Here is a 23766-nt window from a genome sequence, read left to right on the forward strand (position 1 = left end):
GGGGTTGGGAATACAGCTTAGCCACATTGTGGGTGCAAGCTAAGCACGTTAATACGTTGTGCATGACCCCAGTGCTTAGCAAACACCAAGCTGGGAGCCAGGCAGAGAGAAGCACAGCAAGACAGCAGCTGAGCCCAGAGACGTGGTGAGGAAAAGGGGCTTCAACATGTCAGGGGCTGCACACATGGCAGGATCTGCTCCAGCATTCTGGTAACTGGCCAGCCTGTGAACCCTGTTGCCATGGTAGGAGGTGAGTAGGGGGAAGGACACGAGGAACAGGTCCCATCTGCATTCCCAGTGCGTGAGGTTGGGCCAGCAGCCCCCAGCAAGGGCTCACCGTGCTCCATTGCTGGGTCAGATCAGGGGATGGACATGGGAGGTGCCAGGCTGAACAGTGCTGCGTGGGGGACACCACACTGCCCGTGAAACTTCCACATAATTTAATAACTTGGGGCAGTGAGAGTCAGTGGCTAGCAGTGGGGCAGGGCACCAGCAGGCTCTCCTCCGAGCTGGGTTCTCCTCCCAACCTTCTGTGATGAGGATTTAATCAATACCCATTAAAGATGTAACCCCAAAGTCTGTCTCCCACAATAGCACTCCCTCAGGCCCCCACCTTCCCCTGCTTTCCTCCTGCTCCCTCCACCTTCCCCCAGCCACCTCCCCGGGAGTGCTGAGGTCCCCAGCCCCACGGGAGACAGGCTCCTCCTGAGTCCATCCCCAGGTTTTCTCCTCTCTGTGGCTCTGCTCAAAATGCTTCTCCCCAGCACGACCCCAGGCTGCTGAGCAGAGCCGCTTGCAGCCAGCTCTGACTTACACACGTGGAAAGGCTGGGGTTGCTGCACAGAGATGATTTTGAGGTTCTAATATAATGACTTTGACCCTGGTTTCAGGCTGCATGGCGCTGCCCTGGTGCAAGTCCCAACTGGCAGCTTCCCTCAGCTCCTGGAAGCTCCTTGTGTACCCAAAGACCCCAGGCTGGAGCAGGAGGCACATCCAAGCCCCTGCAAGGCTCCCCTTTCCAGCACTGGGCTCCTGTCTCTGCTTGGTTTGCCAGAGAGGAGGTGTGCAGGCTGCCTGACCAGCTCAGGCTGATTCTCCCCAGATATGATCTGAGTCACCTGGCACAGCTCAGCCATGACAGCCAGACAGGGCATTTTTCTCCAGAAGCTGAATCAGCAGGATAAAAAAAAAAAAAAAAAAAAAAAAAAAAAAAAAAAAAATCATTTTGTCTCCAGAGGCTGCAGCAAAGGCTTGGGAGGAAGCAGGGAGGGGGAGCTGGCAGACCTCAGCCCCGAGCCCACTGCCCAGTCCCTGCCTGCCAGGACTTCTTGCATGCAGAGATGCACCAAGACTGGGCCATAGGGCTGGGAATGAGGACATGGAACTCCCAGTAGGGCATTTTTCCCACCCCAAAACTCCCAGCACATCCCCTTGGGGCCTCCACTGACATCTCTGAGCATCCAGTGATGTCAAGTGAGGCTGCAGCTCCTCTGCGAGCATCCCTGCTGCCCCTTTTGCTCAGAGCAGCCTGGACACAAGAGCCCCAGTAGCACTGCTGTTGCTGGATTACAGGATTTGGGGTGCAGGCTCCACGAGGAGCCTCCTCCAAGAGAAGAAGGGAGGCTAAGAGATTGTTTCCCTTTTCTGAATTAAACCTGTCTGGTTTAATACTTGTTCACACTGGTGAGTCAGTTCTCTCTGAGCTGGCATTTGTTCTTGGAAAAGAAAGAAGAAAAAAAAAAAAAAAAAGAAGGAGGGAAACAAACATCCTTTAAAAAGCCCCTTTGGCTCTGAAGGAGGAAAGAGTAATCAGGCAGACGTCTCCTGTGGCTCAGCCACTCAGCAGGCCCCAGCCCTGGACAGGAGCCCCCCAGCACACCACGGTGCCTCCTCTTCATGCTCTCCTTCTCCGTGTCCTGCCAGGAAAAACTGCTGAGAGGAAATCTTCTCTGGCCAAGCACTGCTGTTTCTTCTCTCTGGTCTCCCTCGTGCTCTCCAGCCATCACTCCAGCCAAAACCTGGAGCTTTCTCCACGTTCCCATGACTCTTAGTCATGTCCAGCACAGTCAGCCATGCTCTCATCTCTTGGCCCCAAGACCTTCTCTTCCTGGTACCTCTGTGATTGTAGAGACCCCCAAACCCTTTCCCCTCTGGTCTGCAGAGGCATGAGGAGCACTCCTCAGCTTGGCACCTTCGAATTGCAAATCCAGGCTCCACAGCGGCTCTGTGCACTTCGGTAAAGCCTGGCTCTTTGTGCCTGCATTTTGCAGCCCCTGTCCCCGTCACCTCCTGGCGGACAGCAGCACGGTGAGGTGGCCACACAGGACCTTCCTCAGCTGTGCTAGCCAGCCTTGGCAGGTGGTGGCCGCAACTTCCCAGCCCAGCACTGCTGTGAACTGATATGAACTTGGAGTGTGCCACGAGGTTATTTGGGGTTTGAGCAGAGAGCGAGGGGCACCACGTGTCATCTCCCTGAGTGTCCTGCTGACTTGACTATCCCCAGGAGAGTTGTTTTGCTTCAGTCCTACCCTCTATGTTGCGTGTGCTGCCCAGGAGAGGGTTAAGAAAGTGTCTCATTACTGCTCCCAGGTGCCTGTCAGGCTGTTAATTGGAAGAAAGCTTCAAAAAGCCTCCTCACCAGCTGGGTGAGAGGGGGGTTGTGGGCAGAAAGGGTCCTTGCCTGAGCCCTGTGACCACCTCTTGGTGCTAGAGGAGCTGTGTGCTCCAGCCTGGAGCAGGGTATGGCAGCACAACAGCAGGGACCTGCCTGTGTCCCCAAACTGAGATGGGGACTGGCGAGGGGAAGGGGCTGCAGGGCCAGACCCCAACATGCTGGGGAGGGTGGTGGAGCGGGACTTGGGGGTGAGCCCGTGTGGCCCCAGGACCCCTCTCTGCACCGGGGGCTGTGCTTTTGGTTAAAGCAAAATAATTTGTTGTCCTTACAGGTTTTTTCCCACCTGGGATCTGTGCCAGGCTAAATCCTCTTTGTGGGATGGTTGTGGGGGAATCCACCAAATTCCTGCATAGGCCTGAAGGTATCACGAACCACCAGGACTGAGGTGAAACTTGTCCTTCTGAGGTAAAATGAAGCCACCCAGGGGGATCCCATCCCATCTCTTTGTGTCCCCAGGCAAGAGATGAGAGCACAGCAATGCCCAGGGGTCTGGGTGGCTACAACCACCATATCAGGATTGTCCCCAAGCCCTGTGCAATATCACAGCCCCCACCAGCCCTGGGGAGCAATTTGGTGCTGAGCCCTCTCCCTGAGGCAGGGTCTGTGGCAGGAGGGTGGCCCCGGTGGTGGTGGGGGCCCAGGGGCACGTTGTGAGCACCCAGCCTGGCAGCAGAAGGGGGTTTGTCACTGGTGACGTCGCAAAGCACCATGTCTTTTTTTTTTTTTCCCCTCCCGTTTCAAAAACAAACAAGCAACAACAAAAAAAAGGAATTTCTTAACTTGTGGTCAACTCAGAAAGGAGAAGCTCCTGCTGAGGGAGAACTGCGGACGGTGCCAGCGAGGAGAGGCGCCTGCTGCTTGAGTGGATCCCTCAGCCGTGTCCCCGCTCCCTGTGGGGACACCATGGTCCCTGGGGACATGGGCCCTGGTCTCCTGCTGCTGCTGACTGCAGCTGGCGTCTGGCACGGTAGGTCCACCAGCCTCCCAAAGCCCTCTGGGGTCACCGTGTCTCTCTGGGGCAGCTTTGGGATGTGGTGAGGGTTTCTTGTGGGTGCTCAGTGCTTCCTTGGGTGGGGTGGGGAGATGGCCCCAGCAGGGCTGGGGAGGGGGAGATGCTGGGTTTGGATGAATGGGTGCTCAGCTCCTGCCTGCGGAGGGTGAAACCAGGCTCCTGACTGCATTTACCAAAATTTCACTGTGGAATGCGAAGGTCATTGCTCCTGGAAGCTGGGGAGCCATGGGCTGGCTTGAGGAGCCTCCGTGAGGATAGACAGCAGACAAGGGAGTATGTGTGCTCCATGGTTTGGAAGAGACACCAGCTTGGCCTTTATTGAGGACGCTGGGGCAGCTTCCATCTAGAGCTGGCTGCTGCACCATTGAGGGTAGTTGTGGAAAAAAGAGTGTGCTGCTGGTCCGTGCAGCCCTGGAGCCCAGCTGTGTGACAGCTGACTTGGTATTACCTACAGCACTGCAGTGCGGTATGGAAAGGTGCAAGTAGGGGAGGGAAAGTGGTGGTGGTGGGGAGATGGGAAAGGGAAACTTCCCCCTGTTTGAGTCTGGGGGTGGGCTAGGAGGAAGATGAGGCTCAGCAGAAAGTGTCCTGAGGGAATCCCTCTCTTAAATAACCCTTTGTGCAAACTGGGCCAGAGATGGAAGTGCTTGGTTGACAGGTGAGAGTCAGGAACATTGACTAAATCGGCACCTTCCTGTCAACCCCACACCTGGATGGAAGATGTCTGGGGGTTGCTGTTCTCTGGAGGTGCTGGCACACATGTAGAGCTGGGTGTTAGACCTTATGATGGAAACAGAACTCAGGCAATCAGGAGGGGAAGGTGGATGTGACTGCGTTTTGAGGTTACAGAGATGGCCAAGAGGTGATAACCCATCAACAACCTCAAAGTCGTGAAGCCTATTTTGAGGTTTGCAACCAAACAGAAATCTGCCCCTATTCTGCAACCTGTACTAGTAGTCTGGTGTCTAAGCACTGATAACCTCCCAGATCTTGTGTGGCTCTTTGCTTAATTTTCCTCTTGAGTTTGCTCCCCTCACCATGGTGGGAGAGGAGGGGGTAGCCTGTGAGGGAAGCATTCAGGGCAGAAAAGGCAAGCAGTGTATCCCTCTTGAGCTGCTGCTGTGTTCATATTTTCAGCCCAGGAGCTGTGAATCTCTCTTGCTGTTGCACTCCAAGTCATGTCTTCTACATGCTGTGCAGGCTTTTACTGGGTCTGTTGTGCTGGAAGATGGGCTTTGAAAGCTGTGGCGTTTTGTTACAAATCTGGTTCAGGGAGTCTGGCCCAAATTGTTGATTGTTTCTTGCTTCAGACCCTTTCTCTTCCAGTCCCAGCAGTTCTAGATTGACTCTTGAGGAGTAGTTATATTTAAACATCTTTTAGTGAGGCTGCTTGTCTCACTTGCAGGAGTCTCAACAGCCTGATTTTGGAGGGAAGGACTTTAACATTTTCTTATCGTGCCCTGGTTTGAGCACAGGGCTCTGAATGTTTACATCTTGTATGATTTTAGCTGACTGGACAGAAGTGCTGGTGTGGGAGCAAACTGCTCTCCCACCAGTCACCTCACTAAAGAATTTGAAGTGTGCATCCTCAGACTGGCTTGTAGAAGCAATTTGCTATTTTTTTTAATATCATAGGAACTAGGCATATATAATGTATGTTTGTGAGATCATAATATCTGTCAGGATGTCTCCAGAGGTTCCTTGAAGCACTGGGCAATGCAGGTCACCAGCTGTGACATCCTCATCAGGCCCTGTCTGCCATGGCAGGGGGTTAGACACCCTTGTCTGAGAGTACCAGACAAGCACAAAGCGTGCCAAGGCTGTCCAAAACCATAGCCTCAAGCTGGAGCCTGACTGACTTCCTTCTCCTGCCTTGTGGATCTCAAGTGCATCTTTTGAACATATCCAGGACTGATGTGGTGCAACCTCTGTGATCTGGGTTCTTGCTCGAGATAAGTCATGGGCTCAGATCCCAGCTGCAGATTAAACAGAGAAAGGATTCAAAACCGGAGCAGCTCATATGTGTTCTTGGCCAGCTTGAGAGATCTTTCTGGGGGTTCTTTTGCTTTTTTGTTGTGGGTAAATTTCTGCCTCTGATGTAGAACCCCAAGGCAGAGATCTGTTGAGCACCCCCCCCCACCCAGATACTGTATATGACTCTGGAGGTGTCCTCAGAGACTGAGCACTTCACCTCCTGCTCCCGTCACTGAGGGGAGAGCAAGGGGAGCTAAGGCCTCACGAGTCCCTCCCCAGGTCCTCAGACCTCCAGGATCAAGTCAAGGCCCTAATGATGGGTGTCCGTGACAGGGTTCCTGAGCCACGGTCTTATCAGCCTCCACTTCTACTTCCTCACCACTTCCACACCCACGGGAGACTAATGTAATGTTTCCCCTGGGATGGGAGAAGCAGGGATGGAGCCTGCAGCTGTAACTGGAGGTCATGGTTACACAACCCGACTGTGGTAAAGCCTTCGGCCAGCAGTTACCGTCAGTGCTGCGGAAGCTGCCGAGGAGCAGCAGAGAGACATCCTCGGGCTTTGTGTGAGATTGCACGCTGGTCAGCAGGGAGCAAGCCTCCCCCCGCAGCCCTTCTTCCCCTTTCTGGAAAAGGCTCCACGGGTCTGACTCATCCCCCAGTGCACACGAAGGAGTGGATGCTGTGGTGGCCTTCACCTGGCAGTGTCCTGCAGTTAGTGTCTGCCCCATCCATCCTTACTCTGCCTGTGTGGTGGCTGTGCCATCGGCACATCACCTTCAGGCCATCACCCCAAACTCCTGTACTGTAAGTATCTTGGGAGTTACTGGAGGCTGATGACAGCAAGGACACTGCATGACACAATTCTTATCCTCCTGCTGTGGTCACACCAAGGACCAGTTACACCATGGTCTGTCCGTGAGCTGGCTGGAATGCAGCACAGAGTCAGATCTCGGCTGCCCCAGCCAACTGCTGGAGCCGTGGATGTGGGGGGACAGCTAAAGCAGGGAGGAGGTGAGGCAAAAGCATCCAGTGACAGAGTAAAAGCAGCAGAAACATGTCAAGCCTCCTAGAAAACAGATTAGCAAAGAGGGAGGAATGTTGTAGCTCAGATATGTGGAAAATGTGGCTTTGCAAAGGAATCTGGGATATGTTTTTCTCCGCTTTGGAAATAAATGAGCTTTTTCCTGTTTCCATAGAAAGAAGTGTCTCACTCGCAAAAAAAAAAAAAGGGGGGGGGGATGAATGTCAAATATTCCATGTCCATGTCCTCTGTTTCTTCCTGATGGGCCAGCATGTTTGATTTGGGCCTTGTTTGGGTTTTCCCTGGGCAACTACATCACTGTCACATAATGGCAAAGCTCCCCAGGGCCTTGGGGTTGGCCCTTCCCTGCCTGGAGGAAGGCATCAGTCCGTGACTGCTTAAATAATGCTCTTTGAGCACTGGTGGATGGGCTCTGGCATTAAAGCCCTGAGCACAGCTGGTAGGACAGGATATGTCTGCCTTGGATGTTGAGTTTGATGCATCCCAAGACCAGAATCTGCCCTTGTTTCCACTGTCCCCACCCCAGAGGAGCCCTGCCTGCACTGCTGTCCTCTACTAAAGAGAGTAGACTCACAAACTGGGCAGCTCTCTTTGTGCTTGCTATTATTTGAACCCTGGTGTGTGTTCCTTTAAGATGTGCTAGGATGGGTTAGCGACCGTGAAGGAAAGCAGAAGTGGGAGAATAGCCCTGGAAGGGGGCCAGAGGGGGGTGCAGAGCCCCCCGAGCACAGATAGCCCTTTGCAATGTGTTTCCTGTCCTCCCCGAAGGCCTGGCGTGGGGGTGGTGGTACGGCTTCTTCCCCAGCCCTGTGGCACTGATTCATTTCTCACTTCCCCCCCACCCTAAATATAGGTGGTGACTCAAAGAACTCGCTGACATGGCAAAACGGGGAAAAATATTTCCCTCTGACACTTCTGGCTGGAGTGGGAGCCTGGTTCCCCTTTGTTCAGCCAGCGGGGAAGCCATCTTCAAGGCAGAGGTGGCATCAGAAATCCAGCGGGGCTGCAATGCCAGCGTCAGCACGGGCTGGTGAGCAACGTGTGTGACTGCAGCCGTGGGCCTGCGTGAGCCGTTCTGTGCCTCAGTTTCCCACCACCAAACATGAATAATAATGCTGACGCACTCCACCATGTTTTGGTGGAAACTGGGAGGAAAACACGCTGTTTGACTCCATCAATGATAAGTTAGGTGTCTTTCAAAATCCACTGCCCAGCAGCCAAAAAGCAGACTTCTCAAAATGAGTGCACTGAGCTCCTGCTCTGCTGCTCTCCAGGCCTGTTGCAGCTCATCACAGCACTGATGTAACAGAAACAGCCCCATCCACAAGGTTTGGCCTAAACTTCAGCAAATGGTGTTCTGAGCTAACCAAATTCATGTAGCTCTTAGCTCTTCCACAAAAGGAAAATGGTTGCAAAAATAGGCAAAACCCAACTGGAACAATTTTTAAGTTAGCATTTGGCCTAATCAGCTCCAGATGGGTGTTATTCCTCTCCCAGTGCTCTGAGTGTTCAGTTGTTGAGTTTTCTCCGTTTCCTGAGGTTCGTTACTTGGAGTATCAAGCTGTATTGGAGTGGTGTAATGAGGAATGATGTGAGACAAAATGCCAAGATGCATCCCAAGCCCAGTTTCTTGCTGATGCTGAGCTACTCCATGCTCAGCACTGTGAATTCCAGCAGAGCAAGATCAGTTTTTCATCCTCACCATCTCTTTCCTTTGCAGGCTCAGCATCCCCAGTGATTGACCCTGACCTCCCTGCTCTGGTTGTCAACACCGGTGACCCAGTCACCCTGCGCTGCTCAGGAGAGTCACGAGTTGAATGGAACACCCAAAAACATACATCCAGCAACCACACCAGCAGCACGCTCAGTATCCCGAAGGCCACGTACATGGACACAGGCACCTATAAGTGTGCTTACGTCAACAGCAGCAACCAGGATGTCGCATCCGTGCATCTGTTCGTGCGAGGTAACCGTGCTGCCTTCCTCCCATGTATGCTGGCAGAATGGCCCCCTTTCAGGGTGCACAGCCATCGTGCAGGCCCCCTCTACGTCTGTGTGTGTTTGGGGGAGCAGTGCAGACTCCTAGCAGGGCAGTGGTTCACTCACAACCATATAAACCCACATCCAGTGGGGCCCATTGCTGGAGCACTGGGGTAAGGTACTGGGCATCTGTATCTCAAGCACTTCTGTTAACGGCTTGGACCTCTTCCTCCATTTACTTTGTCTTCCCTTCCTGAAAAAGCAGTGATGAAAATTTGGCAATGAAAGTCTATTTGTTGTAAATATAGAGTGAGATCTGGAAAACAGAGAACCGTATTACTAGTACCATCAGTAAGGGACAGTTGCACGAACCATGTCTTTACCATGTGAGCTGAAACCCAAGTGTTTCTCTACCCCAGAATTTATGTTCTGCTAGCTCCACAATTTGAGTTCATCTCTTCCTTTGTACAGGGATACTGTCCTGGATAGGGAAGCTGAAGGTCTAACAAAACTAATATCACGACAAAAAGTTTTATTAGGCATAAATATACATCCCAGTCTCTTGTCTATGCACATTTGTGTTTCTTGCTCTGCTCTCCTCAAATGCCTTAGCTGGAATTGGGCTCGTCATGTGAGTTTTTGGAGGCTGAGTCAGGCAGGCGTTGAGCAGAGTTGCCCCAACATTGAACTCCCACTGAGCAGCAAAGCTGGAAACTCAGCTTTGCTGGAATGCGTCTCTCAGCTTCAAAGCATACTTTTCTGATCCCGTTCTCTGGCTTGCTGTGTCTCCTCCACAGATCCCGATAATGTGTGGTACACCCCGATTTTCCGGATCTCTATGACCAGAGGTGGTAATGCTGAGTTCCCCTGCCTCATCACGGCCCCTGAGTACGGATCCAGAGTGACGCTGATAATGGATGACGCCTCTCCTCTCTCACCTGGAACCAACTATTCTTTCAGTACTGAGAAGGGAATAACGCTATACAATGTGCAACGCCATCAGAAGGGTTATTACCGATGCCAAACGGTGATAAACGGAAGAATAAAGAAGTCATCAAGAATAAGACTGATTGTGGAAGAAGGTAAAGGATTGGGATTGTTGCTGTCCTCAGGGGGACAGCAGTAGCTAAGTTGGTCACAGTAGATAGTTAAGGAAAAGCTCCTAGCCAGTGGTAGAAAAGACTTTCTGAACCTGCAATCCTTAAAAGGTATTTAATGGAGGTAAAATTTCTTCAGCTTTTGGCAAACTGTCTCCTTTAGGTGGGTCTCCATGAGGTCAGCAGTATCCAGATTATTGTATTATCACAGAACAAAGTCCATGCATCTTTCTGAAGCCCTCAGGCCTTGATACTCAGGATGTAACCACGGCACAAGGATCTCTTTCCCTTCCAACCCACAGTGCTACCTGCTGTGCTCTCCCCAGCCTGCACTGCCTCCCATAGACATGTGCACCAAAGGAAGGAGGTGGATTTTCTTAAAGAAATTGAAGAGGATGGAAAGGAGATGGTGGCCAAGCCCTGGGGAAACTCCAAAGCACATGGTGTCACTGGGCTAGCTGATGTTGAGTCTTTCCCTGCTTGTCTTTTTGTAGCACTGGAGAAGCCTGTATCGGTGACGATGGACCCAATAGACCATGTGCGAATTGTGGGTGAACCTTTTGAAGTCACCTGCAGAGTAATTTCTCCGTCCCACAAGTATGACATCAAATGGGTGACAGCAGCAAAGAATGTAAGTTAAAGTGTGCAACTTTGAGAGGTTATAGGACTTCTCTGGAAGACAGGAGGCATAGGGTGGTAAAGAGAGCCCAAACACAAGTCATCTGCAGCACAGCCTTGAACTGCCCAGCCAAAGTAGCTACTAAAACACACTGTAGGAATCTGCACATCCTTTCCCTCAGCTGATCTCCACTCAGCCCCACCAGGGCTTATAAAGCAGCAAACATTCAAAACAAATGGCTTCCAAGAGAAAAGATAGGGTGAAGAAAGGGAACACACTTCAAAGTCTCTGATTGTCTGCTGTGATGACTTTAAGTAGCTAGAGGATAAGATTTGCTAGATGTCCTTCTGTGTGATGCCTTTATTAAGGAGTTGAAATCAACCTATATGATGTGTTTGGATCACACACTGTAAGGGCAACTTGGAGTCAGAAGGCTCGCAACAGGTGTGACCCTAATTGCTGTGGAATATCTGCCCTGAATACTTGGGTTTAATACGCCTCTTGGTCTCCATGCAGATGACTTTCAGTGACAAGAGCTCTATAACAAAGCTTAGTAGCCCAGGACGGAGGGTGGTGGGTATGTTTGTTATAAATATAATTCAGTAACAACCTCTGAGCCTCCAAGTGACTGGTTTTTCCTCTCTGCCTGACAGGTCAGGAGTACAAAAATCCCTACCTTTGTAGATGAGAACTACTTCATCAATGCCATCCTGTCCATTCCAGCGGTGACTTTGGAAGACAGTGGGAAATACACTTGCATAGCTAACAACTCAGCAGGATTCAAGAATGCCTCGACAATGCTTCGCGTAGTAGGTGGGTATTTCCCCAACAAACTAGGAAGGTGTGGACTGAGCCATGCCTAGCTTTAAGCATTTGCTGCTTCTCCCTCCGGCTTGTTTCTTGTTGCCAGAAACACCATTCTCACTTGTGCATGAAGGCTAATGTGAGAACTGTGCAGATGGTAGGAAAGGTGTTTCCTCCTTGTCCTGAGGAGCAGGGGGACATTTTTTGGGGTTGATGAACAATCAGAAAGCTCTTCTCAATTCCTGTGTGTCTATAAACAAATCTAAAACAAAAAACTTGCCCTGTGCAAGTTCTCTAAGATTCTCCAGCTCTCCTCAGGTAGGGCATGATATGAGCCATCATCACAAAGGAACAACTTCCTAAAAGTACTTCTTTGAAAACATGAGACATTCATTCTGTGTTAATGCCTCCTTCCCTCCTGCAGTCTGAGGCTGCTCTTTCCAACAATAGTCTATTTATGAAGCTGCTGTAAGCTTGTCTCAAGTCTCTGTGGATATGCCTGCTGATGGTCATGATCTCATCCATCCTGCAGAGAGAGGTTATATACTCCTGACCCCAGTGCAAGCCACCAGCCAAGAAGTTGCTTTGGGAGAAGATTTGAAACTCCAGGTCCAGATTGAGGCTTATCCAAAACTTGTCAGCTGGCACTGGGAGCACAAAAGCCCCTTCAAGAACTCAGAGAGTACCAAATTTGTGGACGAAATGATCTTTGGAAACAACTGGTATGTGCTCTCTCTCTCTTCTACACTGGCCACAGCGTGTTTCCAACAACGCTTTCCATGTGAGACAGGCAGACCCCTTGCTACTGGCTAAGAGAAGACTGGTTTTAAAGAGGGGAACTGTTTTGCCTTTCTGTGTTCTCTTTCCAGCATTGTTAGCAAACCACAGTGAGAAGGTCTGATCAGGTCAAGGAGGACACCACCTCTGTCTAACTTAACAGCTTTCTCTTTAGAAAACTTTGTGGAAGTCACTATTGCATTTGCGGTCTTGTTCAAGTTCGCACTCTCCCCACAAGAAGAAATTGCAGGGGTGGGTACGCAGAACAAAAAACGGAGTTCCCTTGCTGCTCCTCAGAACTGTCCCATGTGCTGTGCTCCAGAGGGTGTATATAACAAGAAGTACTATATGCCCCATGTCAAGAGAAGCCAGATACATCAGTATGAGGATATGACCTAATGGGGGGATGTAGCTTTGCTCTTCCAAAGCCTACAGCCAGCTGAGGCCAGAAGAAGAATGAAGGAAAGAGAATTATCCCATTTAGTGAGGAGTTTTGGTAATTTCCCTTTCATTTCTTTAGAAACCTAAAATAATCCTCTAGAGGAACTTTCACTCTGCGAGCATAATGACTGTAAGGTGAACGCTTACTTGCACTGGGGTCTGAGAGATGTGCTGGGGAGAAAGGAGGAGGCACGTGGGACCATAACTTGATGGGCTAAGAAAGTGAATAACTCATCCTCTCAAAGACAGGAGGACCAGCATCTTCTGGCCTTTCCAAGGCAAAGATGTAGACGTTAAACTCTCCTTTCTCAGCATTCACCCACCATAGCCTTTAAGAATACTGCACTTTGTGACGGCAAAAGGCCTTTCCTCTGAGGAAGAGCTTTTCAGCAGTGCTGTAGGATCAGACACTGTCTGCTTCCCATGGAGAAGCAAGAAAGCAGATTCCCCTCACGGGCTGGGGAAGTGTTGGGAAGCATTCACCCACTCCATGGCACAGCAAACAGCTGCAACACACTGAGCAAAAACTGTCCGAGTGCCTGAGTTTCCTCAGCACCATTTCCTTCATGGTGTTTGTTCTCTCTGTGGGAACAGGTATAACAACACGCTCTTCCTGACCCGCCTGAAGGAAGGAGAGAGAGGTCTCTATACATTTTATGCCATCAGCAATGAGACCGAAGCATCAATTAACTTCAGTATCTCTGTGAAATGTGAGTATTTGGCATTGCCCCTTCCTAAAACCTGCTCGCCTTGAGCAGGGGTTGGGTTCCTGGCCACCTCCAGCCCAGTACCCACAGGAGACAATTTCTGCACCTGGGACCCAGCCCAAACCTGGGCAGAGCACAGGGATTCCTCATGTTTTCTGGTTCCACAGGCAGAAAGTAACTCAGAGCACAGGGAATGCATTCTTCCTCTGCTCATAGCACTTGCTGTTTCTCTGCCTTCCCCCACAGCTCCCCCGAGGGTCTCCAACGTCTGGGTGCCAGCCAATGACTCTGGCAACCTTCACTGCATCGCCATTGGCTACCCTGCCCCACGCATCGAGTGGTACCAGTGCCCCACTTACTCTGATAGGTAAGAAATACTCAAGATATCGGGCACCACGAGACACTGAGGTGTGCGCTTGCCCATGAAATGCTGGAATTTGCTGAGCAGCACCACAGGGGCTTGTCTGCAAGCAGTTTGGCCTGCTCAGTAATAGTAATGTTACTGGATGTTCAGGGAGACGTCTTCAACTGGGATGAGAGTGACATGCCTCACAGAGCTGCAGCCCTACTGCCCAGTGTCTCCTCCCTAGCCTGATACAGGCACCAGGTCACTCAGAGCCACTGCACTGCAGAGAAACTCTCCTTTTCTCCTGCTTGGTGTCTCTGCAGATACAACGAGGACTATAAGCTGCTTCTGAACGACTCCAGTCCCCAGGTGATGAGCATGCTGTCCTTCCAAGAGGTGGAGGTGGAGAGCATCCTCCCGTTCCAGGACCTGGGTGCCAATTTCACCTTCTGCTGTGTGGCCGTTAACAGAGAGGGGAACACCTCTGACATGCTTCACTCGGTCTTCAGTAAGATACCAACTTGCAGCATAGTGGAGTGGGGGACAATTTGGCTTTTGGGGACCTGTCTATATGTATTTCCTTACAGTCTTGTTAGAGAGGTGTGGAATAGATTCCCCAGGCCCTCTGTCCTCACAGGAAGTGGGAGGCTTTGGCATTTGCTACTCCTACACGACTTGTGGGAATTGCTGGCTGGGCAGAGCCTGGTGCCAAAGGCTGAGCCGTGCCATGAGAGCTTTCTAACTGCAGCAGCACAGCCTGCTGTTGCTCAGCCTGCTGGTGTCCAGGAGTCACATTTTTTGTTGGGTCTGTTCTTGCTGCAGAGGTTTTGGTCCAGATGCAGCCAGACCAGCACCTCTTCTGCTTCTGGTGCTGTTTGTGTAGAAAGAGGGGTGCAGCAGGGGGGGCTGGTGCACCCTTGGGTTTTGTATCAAGAACTCCCCTTGGTTTCCAGCAGCTCTTTTGAGTGTCTCTGAGGCTAGTGCTGCATTGCATTGCCTGTATGGGAAGCCTAAGTGAACAGCTGGGTAAAATGTTCCCAGAGATGGGGCATTAGGGACTGAAACAGGAGTGTTTATTTATCCCCCCCCCCCTTTTTTTTTTTTTTTGAATCCTCCAGGAAATGTCATGGCCCCTCCAAACAAGCTCTTCAGTCCCATTCTCTCCACCTGCATCAGCATATCGGTCCTGCTGCTCGTGCTACTCCTCTTCCTCCTCTACAAGTACAACCAGGTCAGACTCCCTTTTACACAGCAAGGGCTGCGGGGCTGGCCCAGCCTGAGCCCACGCTGCCTCGGCTGGCAGCCACAGGCTGGAAGCATTCAGCTCGGTGGTACCAGGCAAGGCAAGCCAAGCTACCTGCCTCATCCCCACTGCCTCTCACCCCACTATGAGTTTCCTGCTGCAGGGCAAGGCTCATGCCCCAAAACCAGTGCGTTAACGCCTCTCCCACCCTGGTCCCTCAGTCTCATAGCCCAGAAACCAGTGCAGACATTGCCTGGTGCCAGACAAAGGTGCTCACTCTCTGCTGTCAGCTGCAACTGGTTTTGCTGTAGTCACCAGGAATATACAGATTTACTTATCTAGGAAAAAAAAAAAAAAAAAAGTGTTTTGCAACTTGCATCTAAGTTTTTCTTCTCCCTGCTTTATAAAAAGCTGTCTTAATGGGGATACAGGCTGATGTTAGAAGGCGTTTGTCTCCAGGAAGACTTGGTCACTATTTTTATATAAGAACTTAATCTGTTTTCTCCACAAGACTCATCTTTAGCATTGGTTTCCTTCTCTGCTGTCTCCATAAATTCCACCAATCAATAGCCACTTCTGCTTTATCAGTGGGTGAAAATCTCCTCTTTTTTGGTTCTCTGGCACTCTCCCTTTGACAGCTCATTAAGGCTGCAAATTTTGCAGCAGAGTTCTGGTGCTGGTTGTCAAAAGACCCAGCAGAGCCCACAACCAAACATGCACCTGCAGTTTCACAGGCCAGTAGTCCGGGAAGAAAGAGGGATGGTTAGATGTATAAGCACAGCTCTGAAGAAACAGCTTTTAGGAAGGCCCTGCAAGCCCAAGAAAAGCAGAATATGTTTATAAATCTTGTATTTTGTATGGTCTTCTCAAGCCAGAGCTGACTGTTGCAATGCTAGGGGAATTATAGAGCAGAAAGCAATAATGCTTCCCCTCCAAGAGCAGGCAACAGTGCATATGCCTAGTGCATGTGGTGTTTTTTTATGAGGGACCCCCGTGAGAAGCTGTGCTGCTTGCAGCCTCCCATCAGAAACTCTGCTTCTTGCAGCCTCCCATGTTCAGCTCTTAGGCAAAGAAGCAAGCGTGGGAGAGAAAACAGAACCAGCTGCTTTGCATCAAAACTGCAGGAGATCTGTTTGCCTCAGATTTTGTCCCTCATGCCTGTGCAAACCCAGCTTTGAGCATCTACCCGTGGTTGCATCCTCCTCTGCAGCTATCCAGGGGAAGTGGTGAGGAGAAGCATGTCCGCACACACCTCCCAGTAGCTAGGACATTACATGATTCATCACAGCCATGGTCACTCCACCCACACTTCCCCGTGCCTGAGACCACTGTTGCCCCTCTGGGCTGCAGGCGTGCCTCCTTGTGAGAGCAAAAGCCAAGCACAGTGCTCCCGTGCCAAGCTCTACCACTGCCTTCCTCTGTATTTGTGCCTCCAGCCCGGGTCCCCGGGCCTCGCAGCGTGAATGACAACACCCAGCACAAGCTGGCAGCTGCTTCTGCCCACAGGCTCTGGCGCTGCTTCTCTCTGCCCTCGCCTGGTTACTTCTGCCGTGAGATTCATGGAAAAGAGAAGAAATTCTTACTTCTATTTCTCCATTTTTTCCCCTGCGAGGGAAGCAGGGCTGGGCCAGCTCCGCTCTTGTGCGGTGCTCAGCAGCCCGGGGTGCTGAGGAAGGAGACGCAGCGGGGACATCTCCCCCTGGGCACTGCTCAGCCACCAGTCTGTGGGCACGCTGGCTTTCCCAGCTCTGCTGTCCCAAGTGAGGGCAACAGGCTGCTTTAAATGAAAAATGCAAGGGGGTCTCCCTTAGACATGGGTGAGGGCTGGGGGGACTGTGTAGGAGCCAAGGGACCAGGCTGTCTAGACTGAACATTGCTCGCTCAGCCCAGATTCAAAGCAAGAAATATCTGATGGAGTTAAACCTAAGGCTTCCCTCTGCCTGGGGTGAGAGCTGCAGCTCCTACAGGGACTGGGGAACGCTCAGGACTCGAGTAACACTGAGTAACTGGAATCTCTTTTTTACAGAAACCTAAATACCAGGTGCGGTGGAAGATCATTGAGGCCTGTGAAGGGAATAACTACATCTTTATTGATCCCACTCAGCTGCCATACAATGAGAAATGGGAGTTTCCCAGGAATAACCTCCAGTTTGGTAAGAAACCTTTCCTGCTGGCATGAAGCACCCCAGAGAGCTTAAATACCCCAAAGGACAAAGCAAAAGCAATCAAGCAGCATCCAGAGCTGCAGCTAGACATTACAGCAACATTGTCAACCTGGCCTTGCTGCTCTCTTCCACACAGAGTGGCAAATGCTAGGGTACCACCTCTCTTCAGCCCTCTATAACTCTGAAAAATGTTGAGAGGATCACGTCCATCCTCGTACAACTGGGGTCATCCCTTAACATGCACAGTTCATGAGCCCATGTTTGCACTTGGCCTCTTTCATACCGTCCCTGCTCGCAGGAGAGTTCCCCTTAGACGTTCACCACCTTCTGACTAAGGATTACTCATCCTGTCTGGGCCCTGCAGGAACCCCCTAACCTGTCAGACCTCCTTCCCAAAACCGAGTGCAGGACAAGTGCTCAATTTCTTTTCAGAAAGCATCTTATAAGCACATTCCTTCCCTCTGCAGGGAAAACTCTTGGAGCCGGAGCCTTTGGAAAAGTGGTAGAAGCCACTGCTTTTGGGCTGGGCAAAGAAGATTCGGTTCTCAAAGTAGCTGTGAAGATGCTAAAATGTAAGTCTGGGCCAACTTGCAAAGGCTGAAATCCCCCAAGTTTTATTGGGCAGGATTTAGTGTGTGTTCATGTGTTGGTGCTCCCAGACTGCAAAACCTGGGTTTCCAGATGTTCGTGTGTAAGTACTGGGTGTTGGAGTCATGCTGCTGCCATTATTTGTAGACATGTGGCCAGAGGTTTGGGCAATGGACACAAATTTCTCTCTGCATGTCTCCTTTTGTTCCATCTCTCTGTTGATACCTTATCTCTTCCTCGCTCCCTCACCCAGCCCTTCTCCTTGTCTTGCAGCATCAGCGGACACAGATGAGCAGGAGGCACTCATGTCTGAGCTGAAGATCATGAGTCACTTGGGGCACCACGAGAACATCGTTAACCTGCTGGGAGCGTGTACCTATGGAGGTAGGATCCCACAGACCTGCACCCCAACAAAACCCTCTCGTGGCCTGCTCCTCAGACGTTGCTGGTGATCCTGGTGGTGTTTTCTGATCCTATAACTTTGCAAGGGTCTGTGGGCTGGCTGTTTCCAGACATGTTTATGTGCTGCATGGGTTCTGCTGCCCCTTTCTGCTTCTTCCAGGCCCCAGCCACCTCTAGGGATCGGTTTCCAAGGGAAAACAGTCTTCAGGACAGTCACTTTTTAACAAACCCCTTCTGCCTCTCTCCCAGGTCCAATTCTCGTCATCACCGAGTACTGTCGCTACGGAGACCTGCTGAATTTCCTGCGGAGGAAGGCTGAATCCATAATTATCCAGGACTCATCCCTGGACACCTCTTTGGACAGCACTGCTGATTACAAAAACATTGACCTGGAGAAGAAATACATCCGCAGGTAAGAGCAGAGCTCTGATGGCCTCAGGGCTGAGCAAGACGGGGCCTGGGTGTCTGCTGGGAGAGGTGTGCAGGGGGCTGTGCTGGGGAGAGGTCAAGGCCAAAGCTCTGGGAACTTGCAGAAGACCGGGATGCCAAAGCCACTGGGGATGCATGCATTTGGTTCTGGTTCCAAGTTTTTCAGTCTTTCACAGCAATTATTGAATACCCCAGAATAAATCCAGGTTTCCTTTCAGTCTGCTGTCCCGCAGTCTGCAAACAGAACTTGTTGGCTTCCTGCACTGCTGGGCACCTGAATTTTATAGGGCACGAGGCTGAGCACCCCTCAGCACTCTGTGGCAGTCCCTTTGCCAAAGGGGATCAGTACCTGGAGCCCCACACCACGGGGCACCCAGGTCCCCTTTCTGAACCAGTCTCAGCGCTGACTTTCCCTCTGCCCCAAAGCCTCTCGCTGAGCCACTTCCTGCAGGCAGGGATGTGGTTTCTGCACCCAGTGGATGCGGAGAAGGGCAGAAGGCACTGCTGGGAGGCTGCTAACAGCCTGCCTCCGTCTCTGTTGCTCTCTGACTCAGTGACAGTGGCTTTGCGAGCCAGGGTTTGGAAACCTATGTTGAAATGAGGCCCGTATCATCATCATCGTCAGCGTCATCAGATTCTGCGCAAGGCCGGGGTGAGTTAAAGGCCCGTTTCTCTATTTGCATGATTTCGTCAGTCTGGCCATTTGGTCTGGCTTAGCTCTTAGGAAACTGGGATACAGCATAGCCTGCGTTATTGACCATGTTTTTAGCGACTCTAAAGCTGCTGTTTGAATTTCAGGGAAAAGCTCAGAGGAGGAAGTTGAAACCAGAGAGGACCTCCGGCCCCTCAATCTCGCCGACCTGCTCCAGTTCTCCAGCCAAGTGGCCCAGGGCATGGCCTTCCTCGCATCCAAGAATGTGAGTACTGAAAGGGCAGCCTTGCCCCCGGGGGAAACACCACTGCAGCCAGCAGGGGCCTGTTGTCCTGTCCGCACAGGGCTCACGAGGTTTTTAGATGGGGCAGCCAAACCCAAGCAAGCTGCTGAAAACGGGCCTTTCTCCTCCACCTGCTGGGTGCAGACACGCTGGGCTGTGGTGACTGGTGTTTACTTCGGAGCCTGTGCCTCCCATGGGATTCAGGCAGGGCAGTTGTCCAGGGGGAAGCCAGGGCTGTACTAGCTGGTCCCAATATTCCCCCCCCAGCTTTTACATGAGGTCGGGAACCTTGATGCAGAGCTCTCTTGCACTGGCAGCTTTCCACTGTGACAGGGAACTGAAAGTGGCCGTTGAGCTATCTGCCAGAGCTGGCTCAGTTAGAGTATCAGAGAACAACTGTGTGATGGTTTCAGATGGGGACGCCCTGTGAACAGCCTCTGCTTCTGGGTCTGCCCCCACAGGGAAAATGAAGGCCCATGACTTACAGGGCATGAAAGGCCAAAATATTTTAGCACTGCAAGTGAAGTGGTGGAAAGGAAAGAGCCCTACTCCTTGTCCAGAACACAGGGCCTCTTCCACGTGCCTTACGATCAATACAAGTTGCCCTTGCTTTTGTAAGAGCTGTTTTGGTGGCAGCCCCACGCTGCAGGGAAATGAGCTGGTAGTGCTGAGGGCAACGGGCTGGGTCTCAGCTGTGCTCTCTTGTCCCCAGTGCATCCATCGTGACTTGGCAGCCAGGAACGTGCTCGTATCAGACGGACGAGTAGCCAAGATTTGTGACTTTGGCCTGGCCCGTGACATCATGAATGACTCAAACTACGTTGTCAAAGGCAATGTAAGTAATTGAAATGGGGACAGGAGGAGGTACAAGGGTGGCTGCAACTGGAGTGTGAAGGACAGGCTATGGCACAAGCTGCCAGCTTGCCCCGGTCTGCAGGACTCTGCTTTTCCAGGCCCGGCTGCCCGTGAAGTGGATGGCCCCAGAGAGCATCTTTGACTGCATTTACACAGTGCAGAGCGATGTGTGGTCTTACGGCATCCTTCTCTGGGAGATCTTCTCACTTGGTAAGGAACAGGGAAGCTTGTAAGCCTCCCTCATTTTCCATAGCTTACCCCTAAATTTCTCTGCAGAGAAGTTTTCCAGAAAGAAGGAAAGTTGGCAAAAATCTAGGATATATCAAAGCTATAAAACACTGCGTTCAGTTTCCAGAGGGATGATTTGCTCTAACTCAGAACTCCCTGAGATGGAGCAGCACTGGCTCAGTCAATTCTGCAGGCCACATCTTACCACCCCCATGGCTAGGGTGTTGGAGCCACTGAGCTGAGTGCCACCTCTGTTACTGTCACAGGTAAAAGTCCGTATCCTGGCATGGTGGTGAACAGCAAGTTCTACAGCATGGTGAAGCAGGGATACCAGATGGCGAGGCCTGACTTCGCTCCCTTGGAAATGTGAGTAGATGCATGCAACATCTGAAAGGGTGAAAGGGTGGCTGGAGCTGCTTTATGGGGAGCGGGTGATGAGACAGCACAGGGACCTTGGTCACAGAGCTGCTGCTCCTCCCAGACAAGCCCTGGGTTTGATGTGCCTGTCCTTGAGGTTCCTCCCTGCTCCTGTAGAAGAAGACCTGGGGCAGTCGGTCACGATGCTCAGCCCCATATCCCCCATTTCTGGACAGGAAGGTGGCTGAGCTCACATAATCTCTACCTATCTGAATTTGGCAGCTTTTTTATTTTTTCAGGCAGTTGCTTTTAACTCTAGCCTGTAAGAAGACAAGCCTGAGTAGCTTACAGGAAGGGAAGCAAGTTTACACTAAAGGAAAAATACTGAGGCATAAAGCCTCTTGCAGAGAGATGAGGAGACCGGAAAAGTTTGCTCTCTGCTCCAGTGCTCTCCATCCCCTGGAGCACTTCCCATGCACCAACCACGGGCTTTACAGACAGAAAAACAGAACAAAGATAAGGGGCTGCTCAGTATTGTGTGCCTGAAATACAAAGCAAATCACCCTGCTATGCTGCAGTGAATAGCCTGGGGGTGCAGACTCTTCAGCAGCATTGCAACAGATCTGTTCCTCTTGGGCTGTGCAGGTACACCATCATGCAAGCGTGCTGGAGCCTGGAGCCCACACAAAGACCTACCTTTGACCAAATCTGCTGCTTTATTCAGAAAGAACTGGAAATGCACAAGGAACAGGTGAGAGCCTTTGGGGAGGGACTTTCTCCCTGCAGCAACGTAGCTTCTGCACAGATTTCTGCGGTGACATCCCCTACCTTTACCTGATGGGAGTAGCTTTGTAACAGTGAAAAGAGAGGCATCCAGATTTCCCCAGGGACTGAAACACATTTTTCTTTTTTGCTTTCAAGGACCAAACAAACCTCCCATCCACTGCTGAGGAGGACAGCGGCTGCGACACCTCTGGCTGCTGCGAGGAGTCCTGTGAACAAGAGCAGAGCGGCCAGCCCCTCCTTAAGAGTAACAACTATCAGTTCTGTTAGCTGGTACCACTGCCCAGGGTGGATCCCTGCTCTCCCCGTTCTGCAGAGCGCATGATTCCGCACAGGTGCCTTCTGCTTTGGCTCTCCCCTCTGTGCTTTCTGAAGTATGAGTGTTACTGACTCCCTCGCTGAAAGAACGGTGCTGGGATGATTCAAACCTAAGACTTACCGTGGGGTCTCGAAAGTCCTGTCTGCAGCATGCCTATCCTAATAACTCTACAAGGTACAGAGGTCCCTGTCACCTGCCCCACCACCACCACCCCTGAAGGGGATTAGGGGGTGTTCTTGTTTTTTAAATACCAGTTGCAGCCTACAAAGACATTTCCAAAAGCCGCTCGCGTGACTGTACCTTGTGTCTTATGAGGACATCTTGAAGTAAATCCTGCGGTGGGAACAGCCTCACACCAGAGGCAGCCCTCTTTCAGGGTGGTCCTGCTCTCTTCCCCTTGTCTGACCCTGGATGTTGCAGAGCGTTTAGATACAGGTAAAGCCTCTACTAAGCATTAAGTATGTATTAACCTCTTGCTTTCCTCATACAATCTACCTCTCTGCAGCTCCTGCAGAGATTATTTGGGTGAAGTGCAACAAGGAGATGAGCCCAGGGCTCTGTGAACTTTACCTGCCCCAGTCACAGGAGAGAGGGGCAGTTGTTTCTCAGGCAAAATACAGGAGCAACGTGCTCTTCCACAGGAGCACTGAACACAATCCCAATCCAGGAAAGAATGGCAGCTTAAACAGATCTGGAAACAATCATCATATTCTACAAAACCTTTGAATTATTAAATATGTAGCAATTCACTGCCTTTGTCATGATTACAGATGTGCTCTTATATGTTTTCTTGAGTGTATTTTAATAGTAAAGCTGAGGTAATTTTTTTTTTTTTCATAAGCTAGGGCCTAATGCCCTTAAACTTGTTTCTCATCTCACCCTTGTTTGGGGTTACTAATGCCACAGCCACCTGGTCCTGTGTAGCTATCAGAAGTAGCTAATGAACCTTCTTAGCTTCACCTGACTCAGCTGGTGAAGGATCAGCATTACAAATACAAGCACTGACATGGCTCAGGAAAATGACAGCAAGACAAAACTACTGTACAGTACGTGGCCCTCATCAGATCATGAGGTGTGGGCTACTTCTGATTATATTAAACCTGTTTTCATGCTAACACCAAGTGATTCATTCCTCTTTACTAAATAAAATACTAATGTATTTCTACCTGTCAGCATTATAAAGAATAAAATATGTTTAACAGAACAAGTCTTCCTGGGGCTTTAAGGACTGTTCTCAGAGGTAAATGGATCAGAGCAAGTGTGACACATTGGCCCATCCTCTCATACCCTACAGCTCTGTGCCAATTCATCACACTTCTCATTACCAGGTCTCAAAACCACTTAATCTTATGTAATGCCAAAAACAAAAGCATTAAAAGCAAGGTTTTAAAGCACTTCGCTCTGAATGGCCTTTCTGTAATTCAGAAAAATGAAGTAGTCACAGAGTGGGGGAGCAATTCCAATCATGATGATGGGATAACTGACAACACTCACCGTAGTTGTGACATGGGAAAGGCAGCTCAATGCCCAGGGCAGAGGCAGAAGTCTGGCAGAGACTCGACCTTACTGCAGGAGAACCACCTGTAGCACTGGCTCAGAGGCAGCAGGAGCTCCAGCTCAGGCCATCAAACACACCCTGAAGGGAAGTTTCTGTCACCTGCCCCAGAATCTCTCCTCCAAAAGTCACCAGGAGCTGCCCTGTGCAGGAACTGCAGAATGAGAGCAGGTAGCTTTGGGGAGCTGACCAGCTCATGCCCACAGGTCTGCCAGTGCTCCCCTACCCTTATTAATTCAATCTGTACTCTGCTGAACCTGGAGATAGAAAAATGAATTCAGATCACTTTTCAAAACAACTCTGTATGCTGAGATTCATTCCAAGCTACCTAGACCATAGAAACCTTGACAATACTGAGAAGTCCCTTCAAAAGAAACATATCCACAGAAAACCCCAGGAGTTACACAAGGAACATTCAAGCTTCAAATCAC

General features: G+C 50.9%; 1 protein-coding gene across 1 annotated transcript; it reads left to right on the top strand.

The window, feature by feature from the left end:
- Positions 1-3470: 3470 nt before the first annotated feature.
- Positions 3471-23192, top strand: CSF1R (colony stimulating factor 1 receptor). The gene is made up of 21 exons (XM_082771423.1): positions 3471-3641; positions 8426-8671; positions 9483-9767; positions 10277-10413; positions 11055-11214; positions 11738-11927; positions 13018-13133; positions 13377-13497; positions 13800-13984; positions 14595-14707; positions 16746-16872; positions 17352-17456; positions 17746-17856; positions 18124-18286; positions 18858-18955; positions 19102-19220; positions 19951-20073; positions 20192-20303; positions 20588-20687; positions 21324-21429; positions 21600-23192. The coding sequence occupies exons 1-21, from the start codon at positions 3578-3580 to the stop codon at positions 21729-21731; spliced, it is 2913 nt and encodes a 970-aa protein (XP_082627549.1). The 5' UTR covers positions 3471-3577; the 3' UTR covers positions 21732-23192.
- The last annotated feature ends 574 nt before the right edge of the window (positions 23193-23766 follow it).

Source organism: Aythya marila (genome assembly GCF_965140915.1).
Source record: "Aythya marila genome assembly, chromosome: 14".
Taxonomy (NCBI): Eukaryota; Metazoa; Chordata; class Aves; order Anseriformes; family Anatidae; genus Aythya; species Aythya marila.

What these genes read in the sequence shown, in the direction of transcription:
- CSF1R (XM_082771423.1), top strand. Translation starts at nt 3,578, where the DNA reads ATGGTCCCTGGGGACATGGGCCCTGGTCTCCTGCTGCTGCTGACTGCA. An exon ending in TCCTCTACAAGTACAACCAG is followed by an intron (nt 14,708 to 16,745) that starts GTCAGACTCCCT and finishes TCTTTTTTACAG; the next exon opens with AAACCTAAATACCAGGTGCG. An exon ending in CCTTCCTCGCATCCAAGAAT is followed by an intron (nt 19,221 to 19,950) that starts GTGAGTACTGAA and finishes TCTTGTCCCCAG; the next exon opens with TGCATCCATCGTGACTTGGC.